At 34.9% G+C, this 17,408-nt stretch overlaps 1 protein-coding gene across 1 annotated transcript in view; it reads right to left on the reverse strand.

Annotated features, from left to right (window-relative positions):
* Nucleotides 1-9,718: 9,718 nt before the first annotated feature.
* cdh13.S (cadherin 13 S homeolog) overlaps nucleotides 9,719-17,408 on the reverse strand; it is a 524,164-nt gene continuing 516,474 nt past the window's right edge. The window contains exon 14 of the mRNA XM_018260586.2: nucleotides 9,719-11,095. Within this exon, the coding sequence (XP_018116075.2) occupies nucleotides 11,088-11,095 (8 nt within the window). The 3' untranslated portion in view covers nucleotides 9,719-11,087. The remainder of the gene's footprint in view (nucleotides 11,096-17,408) is intronic.

The following is a 17,408-nucleotide window of genomic DNA, read 5'->3' on the forward strand; positions in this document are numbered from 1 at the left end:
AATATTTATGTAAATATATATTCCAGTTTGGTAAGATTCTTTAATATGTCATTCAATTTGATATAAACTATCTGTTGCTTAAGTATTCATTTTGGGGGTATAGTTTTCCTTTAAAAATACAGTTTCAAGTTCAGCTACTACAGCAAAGACATTTTTAAAGGGGGGGGGGAAGGGGGGGAGGGGGTATCCCAGTACAGAGAGATCTGTTCTGGGATTCATTTAATCATCAATATGCAAAACGACTTGTATTATTATTAGCAGCAAAAGCTAATATTATTATCAGTAATTGGTTCCTTAAAACAACAATCATGTACTGTATAATAATATATGTGATATTTTTACTCCAATTTACAAAAGAAAAAAAAAACAATATTTAAGGTCTCATAAAAGCAAATCATTGATACTGCTAGAAAAAAATGACAGTTTCAATTATTTTTACTTTGATTTGATCAGTGGTTAATAAACTTTGTTCAGAGTATTTGTGGTTGAGAAGAATTATGTTCATAGAACAGAACAGTAATAATTAAGTCACTAAACCGATTTCATTTGGCTACATTAAAAGCAAATATGATGTGCGATGTTGGATAATAAGTTCTGGATTTATAGTAATTGCCCCCCCATCTTCAGAGTGATGTCTGAATATATACCAATTAAACTAAAGCTAAGGGAATTTATAAAAAGACTGTGAACCAATTTCCACATTCAGGAAATCATCTGAAGAATTTATCACAGTACTGTCAGGGTCATAAAGTGCTGAATTGCTAAACAGCTCATTATAATGAGTCTGTAACATACTAAATAGCTGCAGTATGCAATAAACAATAATGGAATTGAACTTTTTGCTGTAAGTTTTTCATCTCAAAGCACTTTGGATACAAACGAACAACCCCATCTCAAGATCATCCCAGAAATGTAATATATTACCTTGTGATTTGACCTTGTGATATGACCTCAATTAGAAACTTTACACAAAGTAGATAAAAGTCCAGAGATCCTTTATTTGAGCATTTCACAAATAAATTACAAGTTTCTTTGCAACCACATCATAAAATTAAAATGCTTATTTACACCTCAGGAACAGCAAGCAATTCAGCAACTAGGGCCTAACAGAGGTGTTTATATGGAACCAGCAGCTGAATACCAAGTTGAGAATAAGATTTTAGATGAATGCAAAAAAAAAAAACAGAAAGCAAATTAACTACATAATATATGAAAAATGCATTGGGATGTCTACTGTAATTGGCTGAAACAGTTGTACTCTAAAATAATTTTTTCTGCTTTAAGGTGCAAGAATCAATGGGTAAATTCTTCTATTGTTTTGGGGTGAAAAAAGTATACAATGTGATTTATTCACAACAATTAGGCGAATTAGTAATCTCAAATTAATATAACTGTTCAGTGAATCAGAAGGATTTTTAATTACCCAGAGTGAATGTGCAAACTTTTCTACAAACAAGAAACAAAGGAATATAGGTATTACCAGATTTAGGTTGTTATACTGTACATCACAACTGGAGCACCCACCTTCCACGTTTAATTTTTTGATTCTCCCTGCGTAGAATGTGTCTTCGCCAAACACATAAATGGCACATTAATTAATGATGTTTCATTATTTATTTTTTACACAAGGAGGAGAATTTATGTTTGGATGAATGTGTTAAACTGAATAAATCATGGAATAAATCTTGAAATAGATGTGAAACGGCGTATGGTTCTCTTATGACTAAAGTCCAAAATATAGGCTCAAATATACTAAAAACTCAATAAACTCAAAAAAAATCCCAAACTTCTACTTCCTGCGTGTGCTTTGAGTGTATTCATTTTTAGTCCATATCTTATTTTTTATTACGATTTATTTTCATACTATTAATTTAATCTATATATTTTAGATGTAGTTGTTTTTTATTCTTTACAGTCCCAAAAGACCCATATATTCTCGACCTCAAAAATGTGCAATTTTTACTCTATACAATCATTCGACATCTAAAAATCAAACTCAAAAACGTACTAATCAGAACTAATGTCGAAGTACTATATGTGAATTCCTACTTGAAATGAAAAGCTATGAGAACTATTCAGTATATGAGCCAGTGCTACATAGCTGCAACTTTTACATGTAAGCCTTTGTAAAGATACGTAAGAAGTATTTACATTTTGTGTTCGTTTATGCCATCCTTGTTTAAAGATTGTGAACCTATGGGCCTTACACTGGCTATTGAACATAGTGACTTAGAAACTTTTTCTAATGTAACACAATCAGTTTATATTATTTGCTTGACCAATGGTTTGATCAGTTCTACAATAAAGTTGTTGACCTTTCTGGATGGGGTCCCACAGACAGCCAAATGCATCATTCTGAATAATGTAATCTTATCTAGCTGTATACCATTTTAATAACTGTAGATTATCTGAACAGGCTGATCAATCTACCTTCTTATCTAGATCAGATCTCTGTATTCTTATACATGGTTCTGAAGAATACCAAGGATGCTTTACCCCGAAAGCATGAAAGTTGCTTCTCATTGTAGCAAAATATACATGTACATAACAAACTTGCCAAAGGAAGAGCTTTTGTCCTTACTGAATATGCTGGGAGTGCAAGAGAAACCTGAGCAGACATCTAGAGCCCTACTGCATGCTGATGAATGTGGTCTGCAAAGCCAGTCTGATTTGAAACTGTTTTTTGTAAGTTTAGTATCCAAAAAACTTTAGAGTGTCAGAAGTTCTGTGGCTGCTCTTATTACCTAGATCCCTTATGCAACTAGAAATTGCCACTGCTATGTTGTAGCTACCTCCTCTTTGGACATATCATCTCCATCAACTGAACCTGATATGTGTGAGTTATGAGTATCATAAGACCTTCACATACATCTTTGTTAATCAGAAACATATTAAATGATTGCTGTTTTTTAGAAGACAAATAAGTACATTTTAAATTGAGCTCCCAATGCCTTTGCTATATAACAACCTACAGTATATCTTTGTTCAATGAAAAAATATTAATGCAAATTCCAACTCAATAACTTCCCTAAACTTCTCTATGAGAAATATTCTACATAGTCCTTTCCCTACAGTTTGTAGGAAAAATTCCGACAGCAGAAGGCAGCCATCCTTGGGAACATGATTAGCTATTAGTTGTCTGCGTTATAAACTTACACACTCTATTTAGCTGCCAAGATCAGAAGAATATCTTAGTATCAGTACATATAAGAGGTAAAGGAGAAGGCTATAAAAATGAACTGCAACTATAATTACAAAAGTAGCAGACATTATCTAACAAACAGCAGAACTGAACTTTTTGTTGCCAAATTATGATGCTGTGTCAAGAAGCTGAGCCATGAGATTAAAAAAAAAAAAAAAATTCTGTACGTTCTGTTCACTGTGATCCTAGGTTTAATATTGTCTCTGAGGTTTTTTAATATATTAAATCTCAGGTACAAAGTCAGGCACTGAATGGTTTTTAATATTTTATAGCATCAGTCAATTCCCATTTTAATTTTTTACTTTATTTTCATTCTTACAGACTCTCTGAAAATGTATGATTTCTGATGACTTTTATTATCTGCCGTCACCAGTTTTAAAATAAAAGATCAATGCAGAATCAATGAGCCAACTTGCTGCCAATCCTACCCGAATACAAGAACTTCATATAATTTCCTCTATTTTTAAGAATTTTCAAGAAGTGTTTTGTCATTTGCACTTGTGGAAGCCTAATTATCTAATTAGTTTTTTTTTAAAAAAGCACAAATGTTTACAAATATAAAAAGCACAAAAAATGCTGAATGAATCCAAGTAAGAATATGAAAACCTTGAAATCCTCATTTTTGTAAGAATTTTAGGGGCAAATTCACTAAGATTCATAGTGTTGCGCCAGGCGTAACTTCGCCACACTTCGCCAGGCGTAGTTTCGCCAGCGCTCCACAAATCCACTAAAATCTGATGTTGCACTCAGGGGTAGCGTAAGGTTGCGAAGTTGCGCTATCATTGATTCGCTAAGCGAAGCAAAGTTACGCTATCGATGGTTAATTTGCATACGGCGCCAAATTCAAATTTCAATGGAGGAATACGTACAATCACTACAAATGCCTGGGAAACCTTCAAAACATCAAATAAAAAAATTTGAACTTTTTTTGAAGCAATCCCTATCTACTCTATTGCGCTTCGCCTGGTCTGAGGTGGCGAAGGAAGTCTAGCGTAAAAGGTAGCGTTCAGTACAATGCGCGCGTTAGTGAATTTGCATAGTTACGTCCATTGCGAAAATTCGCCAGGCGTAAGGGTGTGAAGTAACACTAGCGAATTTACGCCAGCGATCGTTAGTGAATTTGCGAAGTAGCGAAAATGACCAACGCTAGCGAATTCACGCTAGCGTTAGGCGCTTCGGCGCTTAGTGAATTTGCCCCTTAGTGTAATCATAAATGAAAAAAAAAAAACCAAACGCCTCTAAAAAGCTCAAAGCACAGAAATGATTTTATAAGCGGAAAAGGAGAGCTCCCATAGACTTCTACATGGCATAGCCAGCTTTTAGATGGAGAAGTTTCGTATTACAGTTTTTCATGGTTTTTACACTTAGGGGGTTATTTATCAAGGTCTGAATTTATCTCAATATCGGCTGCTACAAACTCCGATCTAACCCGCTCGGGTTTTTAATGCTTATTTATTATTACATTTTCCCGAAAATTTGCTTTGCAGGAAAAGCTCTGATTTCACATTTTTTTTTCCCCGAAATCTCCGAAAACATTGTGAAATTGCCCGAAACTCCCGACACAACCAAAAATCAATGGGACTGTTCCCATTGACTTTTATGCAACCTCGACAGGTTTGAGATGCCGTGTTTTTAAATTCGGGCTTTTTAGCCCTCAGGGTTTAATAAATTCCGAAACATTCAAGATTTTTTTTAAAGTCTGATTTTATAAAAAAAAAAAAAGTTCAGATTTCGGGGAATTTTGGGTATTTGGAGCTTAGTAAATAACCCCCATAATGTAAAAACCATTTACATTGTGATTCAGTTTGAGATGTTATATCTGAGTCAATAAGAACTAATTACAAAAAGAAGCATTTTGCCCATGTATGGAATCTTTCATATTAAGATGGGCTTTGAATGCACTGGTTAAGCCACTAGCACACTAGAAGGATATACATTCATTACCATAAAATATATTCCAAATATTCTGTAATACAATGTTCAGATAGGTTTCTAAGTGTTTAACCTTACATATTTTCTGTTCATTTCATTCCAATCACCTCCTTTGCAGCCACTTTATTATTGTATGTAACTATGAAGACTGCATTATTGTCATCAGGGGCACAGTGCCAGCAAATGACCTTTATTTCCCATGTGTCTTAATGCTACTTTATGCATACTAGCATCTTAGCTTTTAGTCATTTCAAGGACTTGAAGGTAAAATAACAGGCTTTCAGTTTTCCCAGAGCTAATGATGTGTGTGATATTATTTTCATTCCATTTCAGTTAAGCAAAAGGGATTCAAAATGTAGGAGAGTAAAAATAATTGTGTAACTTCAGTGCATTGTACGAGGTTTCCTTTATTTATTTGGACATCTGATATCTTGCAATACTAAACTCGACTTTACCATTTTATTAACACATTCTAATAATATTTGGATACATGAACTTTTCAGTTATTTATCCTGAAAAATTCCAGTGTGGGAAAAAACTCGAAAAAATCTTGAAAATTGTACAAAAATTGGAATTGTACGAATTTTTTAGATTTTCCTGAAAAACAACTAAATATTTTCGTTTTTTGCATGACCCAGCACAGATCAAGATATCTTCGGGACTTCACCCATTCACTTACTATATATTTATACAACTTCGGCAGGTCTGAGATGCCTGATTTTCGGATATGGACTTTTTTTCATCATCGGGGTATAATAAATCAAGGAAATTTAAGTTTTTTATTCACTACAAATTTGGATTTTTTAGTCAAGAGAAACTTGAATTTTTCGAGTTTTTGGCATTCGGACTTTAATAAATAACCCCCTTAATGTAAAAAAGTTAATACTGTGTATGTCTATTTTATTGCCTCCATCCACCTATTAAAAATTAGCATGAGGTTACCAGATGATATGAACGCTTCTAGAAATTATTATTAGAAGTGCTGTACTAGCTGCATTTAATTTAAATACAACCACTTTGCAATATGTGTATATTTGCAAATGAATTTACCGTAATAGAAATTTCCTGATTTTCCAGGTGATCTGGTAACTGATCAAGCAAAATGGGATGTAGTTTTGTTACAGCTGGAGCAGTAAAAGCTGATTTTTTTCCCAAGCACTTTCTAAATGTATCAGCACAGAGGGAAGATGTTGGGGCCCATTTAAAGGTTTAGGCCCAAGGGCAGACTTTTAGCAATTCTGTGCAGTGAGTTCTTGTACCCATCAATTCTGTTGCTACTTCTGCACACTGCACCCTTCCCCACTATTGGGCAAGATGTAGACCTCTTTACTGTCCGTGACATGGGAGCCCTGTACTTTTCATATACCACATGTATATAGAAAGTACACGACTTCCCAGTTCTTTGCATACAGTTGTCCCCATACAAAGTGAGTTCCAAACATTTGTGCTCCATTCTAAGATTACAAAGATTTGTGCCTGAAGACATAAAACAGCCACGGAAAAAACTGTAAAAACCTTGCAGTTCTATTATGTTTTTAAGACTATAACTATTGACACTACAGGTGCAACCCAAAAGCAGAGCAACTGAACAGTTTTCTGAAATGCTGTGGGTAAAGGGCTGATGGCAATGAGTACATCAACCAGCCTCCAACTCTAGAACGTCAAAAGGCTCATTTATGAATACACTGAAGTGCGCAAAGTACAATTTTCAGACAGAAATCGCTTTGTTTTTTTCCTACAATGAAGCTTTTCTCCCAGAATTCTGGCAGCATTGCAGCACAGTGTTAAGTTGCATGTGCTGCAGTTGTGCCAAACTAAATGCAATTGTGAATTCACATTTTTGAAAGTTAGGGTCAATTTGCTGCTAATGTAGGTATAGAGTTACTTCTGCTGCTTGTTGTGGCTATTGAGGCTTTGAATGTCTGCCCTAGGAACTTTGAAACACTGGCAGTTTCCGCTCGATCCATAAAGGTAAGGTAAATGACTAAGGCTTAAACAATGTTTCTCTGAAAGTCATCTAAGAAGTAATTGACTCCCTAAGGAGGGTGGATGAATGGAATCCAGACTGCAAACAGATTTTACAACATTGTTGTGGATTATCTAGGTGTCTAATGTGTAGAACTGTAAAAGTACCATGTGCACTATGTATTGCTCAATTCCATAACTTTTTGTCATTTGTGTCTTCTGTTTCTTCTGTTTTAATATGAAGTCTCAGAAAGGATCTATTTCTGATCACATTATGACTGAACAAACCTTTTCTCCTATTATAATATTTTTCTTGTACAACCATGACAAGTAATTATAAGACTGAGCTATAATATACAGTAGGAAATCCTACATCACCAGATACCTCATAATCTGTGAAGCCTTTCATAAAATGATCTTTTTGAATTGAATGCACTTCAAACACTACCATTTAAGTGCATGCACTATGTCCAATATTATTTATCAAATCATTTTTTAAGTACACTACATGGCCTAAAGAACAATTTTTAATAAATACAGTAGAAGTGCTAATTAAAAATGCATTTGTCACTTTATTTTAAAACTAGCAAAAAACTATCAGCACTAATAGGGTAGAGAAGTCTAGTGTGAACTGCAATTAACGGCACTAACTTTGCGCAATGATTAATAACCCATAGGAACAGATCACGAGGGTAAAGCTGGCCATAGACGCAAAGAATTCGTATGATTTTTGGACTGTGTGTGGAGAGTCCCGACATTTTTCGTCCGGCCGAGAGCGGTCGTTTGGTTGACCGGACAGGTTAAAAGATTTCTGTCGGCTGCGGGTAATATCTCTGCATGTATTGCTGATCATACAATTTTCAGAGGGAGACTGTCACTAGCTTTGGTCGGACATAACTTTCGTACGATTGCTGTCTGGGGCAGAACATCGGCTCATCTGTTATTTTCTACTTTATTTGATCGGAATGGTTAGTGGCAGGTCGGAAGATGGTGAAGTCCGATCGTACGTTGATTCGTACAATCGGATCTTTGCGTCTGTGGTCAGCTTTAGACCGATGCACTATTTTTCTCATTTGAGTCTTTTCTGAAACTTGATTGAACTTAATTGAGTTTTTCTTGAATGTTGATGAATATTTATGGAAAAATTCTCAAGAAGTCGGTTGCCTTAAGTTGTGAAAATAAAACTTGATTGACTTGAAAATCACATTGAATTACAAAATAGCTTCAATATTCGAATCTAATTTGAAAAAAATCAGGATATAAAATTTCTACGGGATTGTGATCCTTAAGAAATCGGCCCTGTAGAATTTGGTGCCGCTTGTCTAAGGCAGCTGTTTGTTTAAATGCAATGGGTTATTAAACTTGGTGCAAACTTTGCACTCCTAATGAAGTTAGCTAATATTCTTTCCTAGTTCTTGTATAACTTAATGAGAAATGGTAGAGATGAGTGATATTTTCTATGATTTCAGTTTGCAGCTTGAATTGAATCATATAACCTGCACTGACTCTTTACAAGTAGCAAATCAGTACAAAATAACATAAAAGAAAACGAGGTTTCATCCCACATCACTAACACTAGGATTCTTACAGAATTAAGATCCAGACAAAAGGACTTGCTTATTTCTAGTCACAATATTTTTTATAAAAATGTGTCTTGAGCTCCAATAACATAATTTACTTGTCTCAACACACACAGAATTTTGCCATTTTTCATGCTCACAGAATAAAAGATATCTTAAACTTGATAATTTTCTTATTTTTCAAAGACTATTAAAAATATTTATTTTTGTTCTTATGTTAAGTAGATGCGTAGGTGACATACTGTGGTTTGATATTATATACTTGCTATAATTATACACCCATCCCAAGGAGAAAAGGAAAAAAAATCAACTTAAAAATAGAAATTATACCCAAACCACCATACAAGCCTGCAACTTTGTGGGCAAAGAGAGAGAATACATTGCTCTTTCTATCCAACAAACATTCAGTTCAACTTTGAGATGAAGGAGAATTGAATTCAGGTCAAGGAGATCTGCAATACATTGCAAAACTCTTTGGCAGAGAATGGGTCAGATTATTTAGTCACATTTATGTGATGCTCATTTTGAATCCTTTTCCTAGGATAATTACTTTATTCTCTAGAATAGTGTACAATAGAGTTTTATTTCTAAAACAACTTTTATAGAATATTACTCAACATGTAGCTCATCTTTATTGGAGGTGGACATGCAAACCAATGGAAAAATAACACTAAATCAAAAATAAAATGCAATATTACATTATGGGGCAGATTTATAAAGGGTCAAATTTTGAGTTTATGGGAGCTATTTAAAATGCCCATGAACTCCAAATTCGAGCAATTGCAATTTATTAAAAAAAAATCAAATTTTTGGAACTTGGATGAATAGGATCAACCCGCAAACTCTAATCAAATTTGATTTGAGTATTTTCTTCGAAAAAAAACTTGAATGTCTCCAAACTGATCCCAGGACATCTTCCATAGGCTAAAACAGCAATTCTGCAGGTTCAAGGTGGCAAATAATCAAATTCGAGTTCTTAAAGCGCCAGTGTATGATAAATCTCAAAAATCAAACTCGAAATTCCCTAGTCGAATTTCACAGTTTTGGCCATAAAAAAAACTTGAAAATTTGAATTGGAAAATTTGATTGTCCACTTCGACCCTTGATAAATCTGCACTTTGTGTGGAATAAAACTGTGAAGTCCTGTGTCAAAAATGTATTTATCTGAAAATCTTTGCATATGAGTGTGTATCCAATGTAGAATGGTACTCATCCAGGCATCCTTCCTTCCTTAAATAATCACACCACAGTCCTGGCATGCTTCATGACTGAGCATCTCGCAATCTTTAGAACACAGCAAGCATCAAGACATAAATCACAGACTTCTAATGATACTCTGTTGCTGCCAGGTCTTCTTTTGGAGATTAGTTGACATTAATCATTAAATATTGAAATAGGTGCGGAGAAGCAATTCCATGTTGTTGTTTTTTTAAATGTTATTTCACAACCAAAGTTGAAAACTGAAAATAATAGCGTAATAATAATAATAATAAAAATAACTGTGCATAAACAAATTAAAGGGAGCATAAAAAAAATGCATGAATCTTAGTATCTGTTAAAGATGTAGCTTGAATATCCCTATGCAAAGGTTGCCTGCAGTGTACTCTACAGCTAACTGTACATAATTTGTATAGGATCTGTGATGAATTGCAGACAAATATTCCTTTGTGGTAGAAATCCAAAGTATCACTAGACTTTTTATGCTTCCCAGAAAGGAAGAAGTTAAGGTACTCTAATTATTTCTAACAGGCTTACAATATGTTTAAGCATCATCTTATTACATATTAGTTGCACCGTGAATGTATCTTTAATCTGTTATTTCAACATTCCAGCTCTGCATTGCTTTCTTCTTGTCACATGCTGATTGGTAATCTTATTAACATGAACTCATTAAGAAAGCCTTTCGAGTATTTCTCGAAGTGTCTCGGTTGAGTGGACACAACATGAGTTCTTCAGACACGTCGGTTACAGCCGCAAGTTGTATTTTCATCTTGGAAAATCTCTGGTCTGTGTTGAAATGAAGAGCACGCACTCACAAATCTGACGGATAAACAGTTTTAGGTTTGGTTATGGGTACAATAACGTTAAAAGAAAATATTTACGTTGCTGTGAATGCAATCTTTCTGCCTTGCGAAGGACAAGTTCAAACTAATGTTCTTGAGCCTTTAAGCCAAAAATGTTCATAGTGCTTCTTCAGCAGGGATCCATTTATAGAAAGAATGCAGGAACAGATGCTGTCAAGGACTGGTGTGCCATTTTAAAGACTTATGAGGTTGCAAATTAAACTGAATCTGGAGTAGTTGAGGCCTAGTCGAAGTAACTGTAAACTGCCTTCTTCTGAAAATGTTTTTTTTTCTCATTCTGTTGCCATGGCAATGCAGTAGTCAGCTTATAAAAGTCACCAGTACTTACAGATCTAAGTAAGACAAAGAAAAATAAAAAAAGCAAAATGTTATCAAAAATATACAAAAAAATTAATGTCACAAATTTTATTTACATATAGATACACATGCAAGTTGTGCATTTTGTATTACCGAGCAAATGTTTGCTTTCATACCTCAAACTCCACGAATTAAGAAAAAAACAACATATTTTATGTTCCTGCTCTATAGGCAAAACCTTAAGGGGTTTCTGTTATGTATTGACTGTTAGGGGCACATTTACTTATGGTCAAATATCGAGGGTTAATTAACCCTCAATATTTGACAGTCGAAGACATATCCTTCGACTTCAAATATCGAAGTCAAAGGATTTACCGCATTTCGTTTGATCGAACGGTCGAAGGAGAAAAACGTTTGATCGATTCGAAGGATTTTAATCCATCAATTGAACGATTTTCCTTTAACCCAAAATTTGTTAGGAAGCCTATGGGGACCTTCCCCATAGACTAACATTGCACCTCGGTAGGTTTTACTTGGAGAAGTAGGGGGTCGAAGTTTTTTTTAAAGAGACAGTACTTCGACTATCGAATGGTCAAATAGTCTAACGATTTTTTAGTTTGAATCATTTGATTCGAAATCATAGTCGAATGGTCGAAGTAGCCAATTCGTATTTTTTTTTCTATTCCTTCACTCGAGCTAAGTAAATGTGCCCCCACGTGTAAGACCAGTAGATGGCACTGTTACATGTTAAACTGAAATATGTCATTCTGTTCTACTGATAATTGTTTCCCTAGCATCTGCCTTTCTATCTGTTCTTCCTCCCAACTTGTTGGCAGTTCAGACATGTTTTCTCATGAGTAAAGTGTGTTCTATTCCCAGCTGCTGTGTAGAGTGCAAACAGCCCCGTTTGTTTTTTTATGATACAGTAATAATACAGGCAATCAAACAATTCATTTCATTAAAATATAAAAAGGCAAAAGGGGAAGAAGGGCCTAGTACCACAGATTTTACAGTATAAATGGGTGGATTACTTACAGAAAGAAATAAGGGTAATCAGTGCTGCTATTCCCAGAAGTTTTGGTGCTGGCCAATAAGTGCCAAGATTGGACCAAATACCGTGTGAGTGCTGCAAGAGTTAAGGGGTTTAGTTTTGAAGAGGCTAAGGTAGAGTTCCTTAAAGGAGAACTAAACCCCCGAATAATAATAACCCCTACCCACTGCCCTACATAGTCCCCCCTCACTGCTTTCCCCCCACATAGGTGAATATTCCTGAAAGTGCTCCTTCGTTAATCATGTATAGGTAAGTACATGTAAGTAAGTAAGTAAGCACAGCGGAGCTCATGGGTGCCTTCTTCCGGCTCTACAATATTCTTTGTGTCCTTTTCCTTCCATTTGGGTATTTCCCAAAGAATACAGAGGATCCAGAAGATGGCACCCATAAGCTCTGATGCACTTACTTACTCTGCACCTATATGTGAGTAATGAATTAGGGGCACTTCCAGGGGTAATCACCTATGTGTGGGGGGGAGCAGGGAGGGGGGGATTATGTAGGTTTAGTGGGTAGAGGTTTTTATTATTGGGGGTTTAGTTCTCCTTTAAGGAGGAATTAAAGGATGAAGTTCCAAAAGCAAAGAACAGCAAAAAAGTAGTGATAATTTAATTGATAATTTGATATGGGAAATGGCAGTGGATGTGGGTGAGAGATGACCAGAGAACTGGAGATGACCAGAAACATATGGCGACAGAAGGATTTTGAAACGTGTACTTTGCTTGACAGGGATCCATGATATTGATTTTTAACAGGGAAGGGCTATGTTCTATTTAAGGAAGAGCATGAAGAATCTAGTAATGGAGTTATTTTTTACTTTTTTTATTACAACTTGATGTCATAATGCAATTTTTATGACTTTGGACAGATCTCCAATACATTGAATTTTCTAAATGAATTTACATTTTAGTCTCTTTATTAGAGAAAGAAGAACCAAGCTTTGAGGACGGAAAATTAAGATGTTTTGTATTATTTTGTCAATTACACGTCCCTTTCTGTTTTTTAGTATAAAATATGCAAATGCATTAAATGTTACAGTAAGGGGCATATTTATCAAGGGTCCAATTTAGAATTTAAAAAACTTTGAAATTTGAATTCAAAAAGACCAACCGAAATTAAGTCGAAGTTTTTTTTTTTGGTCGAATAGGTCAGTTTTCAATCGAATTCACCTCAACCTTTATCATAACATGATGTGTGCCTTCAAAAAACATGCAGGGTTATGGTACTAAAGACCAAATAGAAAACTTGTGGCTTATTGCTATTAAGGGATATGGAATTTTATATTTCATTATCTGTGCATGAACTGTCTATATAAAGATTTAAAGGTCTAATTAATTACCTCTTTTAGGAATATAGCTAGGTTGCAGGCTTTAACTATTTGGTTGCAAATATCTGCAAATTGCAGGTATTCTTACAGATATATGGAATTTACAGTATGAGATATATAGGCATGGGATCCGTTATCCGGAAACCCATAATTCAGAAAGCTCTGAATTGTGAAAAGGCTGTCTCCCATAGACTTCATTATAATTAAATAAACCAAATCTTTTAAAGTGGTTTCCTTTTTCTTTGAGAAAGAGAGAGAGAGAGAGAGAGAGAGAGAGAGAGAGAGTCCAAAGAGGTGCACACCTTCCCTGTAAGTAACTGCCCAGGTGCTGGTTTACAATATATATATATATATATATATATATATATATATATATATATATAACTCTTATCAGAAACAAAACTAGCTTATTGGGTTTATTTAGGGGCAGATTTATCAAGGGTCGAATTTAGAAAAATACTTTGAAATTTGACCATCGAATGGCCAAATTTGGTGAAAAAAGTTCGAATTCGATATTCAAATTCGAACTTTTTTCACCAAATTTGGCCATCGAACGATCGAAGTAAAATCGTACGTTTCCAACAATTTTATCGTACGATCAAATGATTTTAATTCGACTTCTAAAAACTTATAAAAATGCTGTAGAAGGTCCCCATAGGCTAACATAGCACTTCGGCAGATTTAATTTGGCGAAGTATTGAAGTCAAAGTTTTTTTTAAAGAGGCAGTACTTCGATTATCGAATATTCGAATATTCGAACTATTTTACTTTGAATCGAATTCGAAGTAAATTCGCAGTTGTAGTATCCTATTCGATGGTCGAAGTATCCAAAAAATTACTTCGAAAATTCCCTAGAATTCACTTCGACCCTTGATAAATATTAATTAACCCTCGATATTCGACTGCCGAATTGAAATCCTTTGACTTCGAATATTAAAGTCGAAGGATTTACCGCAATTCGTACGATTAAAGGAAAAATCGTTAGAATCGTTCGATTCGAAGGATTTTAATCCATCGATCGACCGATTTTCTTCAACCAAAAAAAGATAGCAAAGCCTATGGGGACCTTCCCCATAGGCTAACATTGACTTCGTTAGGTTTTAGGTGGCGAACTAGGAGGTCGAAGTTTTTTTTAAAGAGGCAGTACTTCGACTATCAAATGGTGGAATAGTCGAACGATTTTTAGTTTGAATCGTTCGATTCAAAGTCGTAGTCGAAGGTCGAAGTAGCCAAAAAAACATTTTTCTAGTAGACTTAGGGTATGAAGATCCAAATTACAGAAAGATCCATTATCCAGAAACCCCTAGACCCCGAGTTTTCTGGATAACAGGTCCCATACCTATATAATCTAAAATACTTAGGACCATGGGTTTTCTATGTAAGGAGTGATGTGAGCTTAGAGAAGTGCTCCTTCCTGGGACCCTGTAGTGCCAGTGGCATGTATTCAGATAAAAGACAGGACTTGTAAAGTTATTTCATATTGGGAGTGACAGATTTCAATCCAACCGCTGTATCTATCAGAAATTATGACTCCATGACTCCGTTTAGCAGAACAAGATTTTACAAAGTTAAATTAAATAGAAAACATGTAATCTGACTGAAGAATAGCCAGCAACCTGTCATGATATTATTTCGGTATTACAAAATGTTACAGTAATCATGTTTGAAGAATACAACAATAAAAAAAATGAAAACACAAAAAGAAGATGACATTATTAATCATCCATGCAACAAAAATTTCTAAATTTGAGTTTGTGTCTGATTTTCAGTGGCTTAGTTACATGAAACAATAGTCTCACTATACAACACGCTACTTGATATTAAGAAGAGTAATTACCCATAATTAATTCAACAAAGCATTTAAAATTAAGGTCATATTGTGGCACAGCCTCCCTTGTTCTGAGCACAACACCTCATGCTTGGAGAGATCTTATTAATTTTACTGTGTACAATAGGTTCATGTGTCACTCATGGGAAACAGCAACTGCTGACAAAATTAAAAAAGGAAATATAGGAGTTAATTTGCCCCGGTTAGCTCTAATTTCACAGCTAGTAGATTTTTATCCCTTGAGGAGCAAGCCTGAAGTCAAACACATCAGTTAGATCACTTATTAAAGATTGGCAATTAAGAAGAAAATGCATTGACCAAAATGGAAGATTTAAAAGGAAACTAGAGTGTTTCAGAAATGTTATACAACTCCGATTAAAAAAAAAAAAAAATGTGGTGTATATTAAAGGCATAGATAATATTTCAGTTTCAGGGCAATACAAATATGTAATTGCAACATAACAAATACTGTACATATATTGTATTTTGCCCCTGCCCTCCATCGTTGTTTTGCTTATAAAATAATGGAACCACATACCCATGCATGGGACCGTGACTCTGCATGGTGGATGGTAAATCTGCTAATCATATGTATTAAAGAGATATTGACGCAGGAAATACATTTTTTACATCTATCATAATATTGCTTTTGAAGGCTACTTATAACTTTGAAATTGCAACAATAGTTGTGAGTCCCTCCAAAAACAAGATTTTTAAAAAGATGCAAGAATATTTATTAGGACATAGTAGAAAATGGCCTAACATGTTTCGTGCCTGTTAGGGCACTTACTCATATATGAGAAAGTGCCCTAACAGTCACAAAACGCGTTCGGCCATTTCTAACTGACAGGCTGAGATGGGACAGTCAGGTTGACGAAACAGTCAGGCTTAGAAATTTCAACTAATAATAACTTACAAAAACAAACCTCTCCGCAAAAAAATGATCAACATGACCTATAGGTAACTTTTAGGGGGTTATTTATCAAGGTCTGAATTTATCTCAGTATTTCGAATGTCCAGCTTCAAGCAACTCCGTATTACCGAATGGACCTTATTTATGAAAACTTCTGAGCTTTCCCTAAAAACTCTGAATTGTTCGGAGTTTTCCTGAGTTTTCTGAGTTTTTTGCTCCGAATCCCCAACATCATCGGTTATCGGTATGGACATCAGCACAGACTCTGGGACCTTCCCCATTGACTTATACAGAACCTTGAGAGCTTTTAGATGCCGGGGTTTTGGATTCGGAGTTTTTAGACCATCGGACTTTAATAAAGCTTGCTCTGAAAACTACAAATTATTCGAGGTTTGGATATTCGGAGCTTGATAAATAACCCCCACAATGTACATTCATATTAAAAAAAATTTGTTTTTTAGTGTCGGTATCACTTTAAGAAAAACAATGTTCACATTTCTAACTTCACAACAGCACATTATTGGAATTCTCATGATTTGTGTTTGCAATATTCTTTAATGCATGGACATGAATTTGTGCTGTTAGCAAATACTTCTAGATTAGATTTTATTTGTTAATGAGAAAAGTTAGATGTATCTTAATAAAAACATTATTTCCTGCGATTAAATACACATTAACCTTTTACTGACCAATCATGATGTTCGAGATCCGCTGCACCGCATGTAAATATGCTACAATAATTCATTGTTTGCCTGGCCTTATAATCTTACATTTCTTTCTAATGCAGGTTTGGGATCCATTATCTGGAAACCACAACTGTGTCTGAGGTCTGTAATGCAGCCCCCCGCCCCCGCCCCATGAATGCAATTGCACTCTCTAATACTAGAAAAACTGAGTTTCCAGTTTAAAAATCAGAAATTTGACTATTAAAGGTACCAGGAGCAGCTTATTGCCACGCCTGGTAACCTGCTCAGTGCCTCATTTGCACAGCACCTGATCCAGCAAGCTCGGAATTTTGGGATGGTCCATTTAAACCAAATATTTCTAATTTTTGAAAATGATTTCCTTTTTCTCTGTAATAATAAAACAGTACTTGATCCCAAATAAGCTGCACAAATCCAAATTGGTGGCAAAACTATCATACTGGGTTTATTTAAAATATTTTTATTTTTTTATTTTTAAGAGCAATAAATCTTTAAGATTTAGTAGTCTTAGGGGGCGAACCCCTGAAT

Source organism: Xenopus laevis, chromosome 4S (genome assembly GCF_017654675.1).
Source record: "Xenopus laevis strain J_2021 chromosome 4S, Xenopus_laevis_v10.1, whole genome shotgun sequence".
In the NCBI taxonomy this organism is placed as follows: Eukaryota; Metazoa; Chordata; class Amphibia; order Anura; family Pipidae; genus Xenopus; species Xenopus laevis.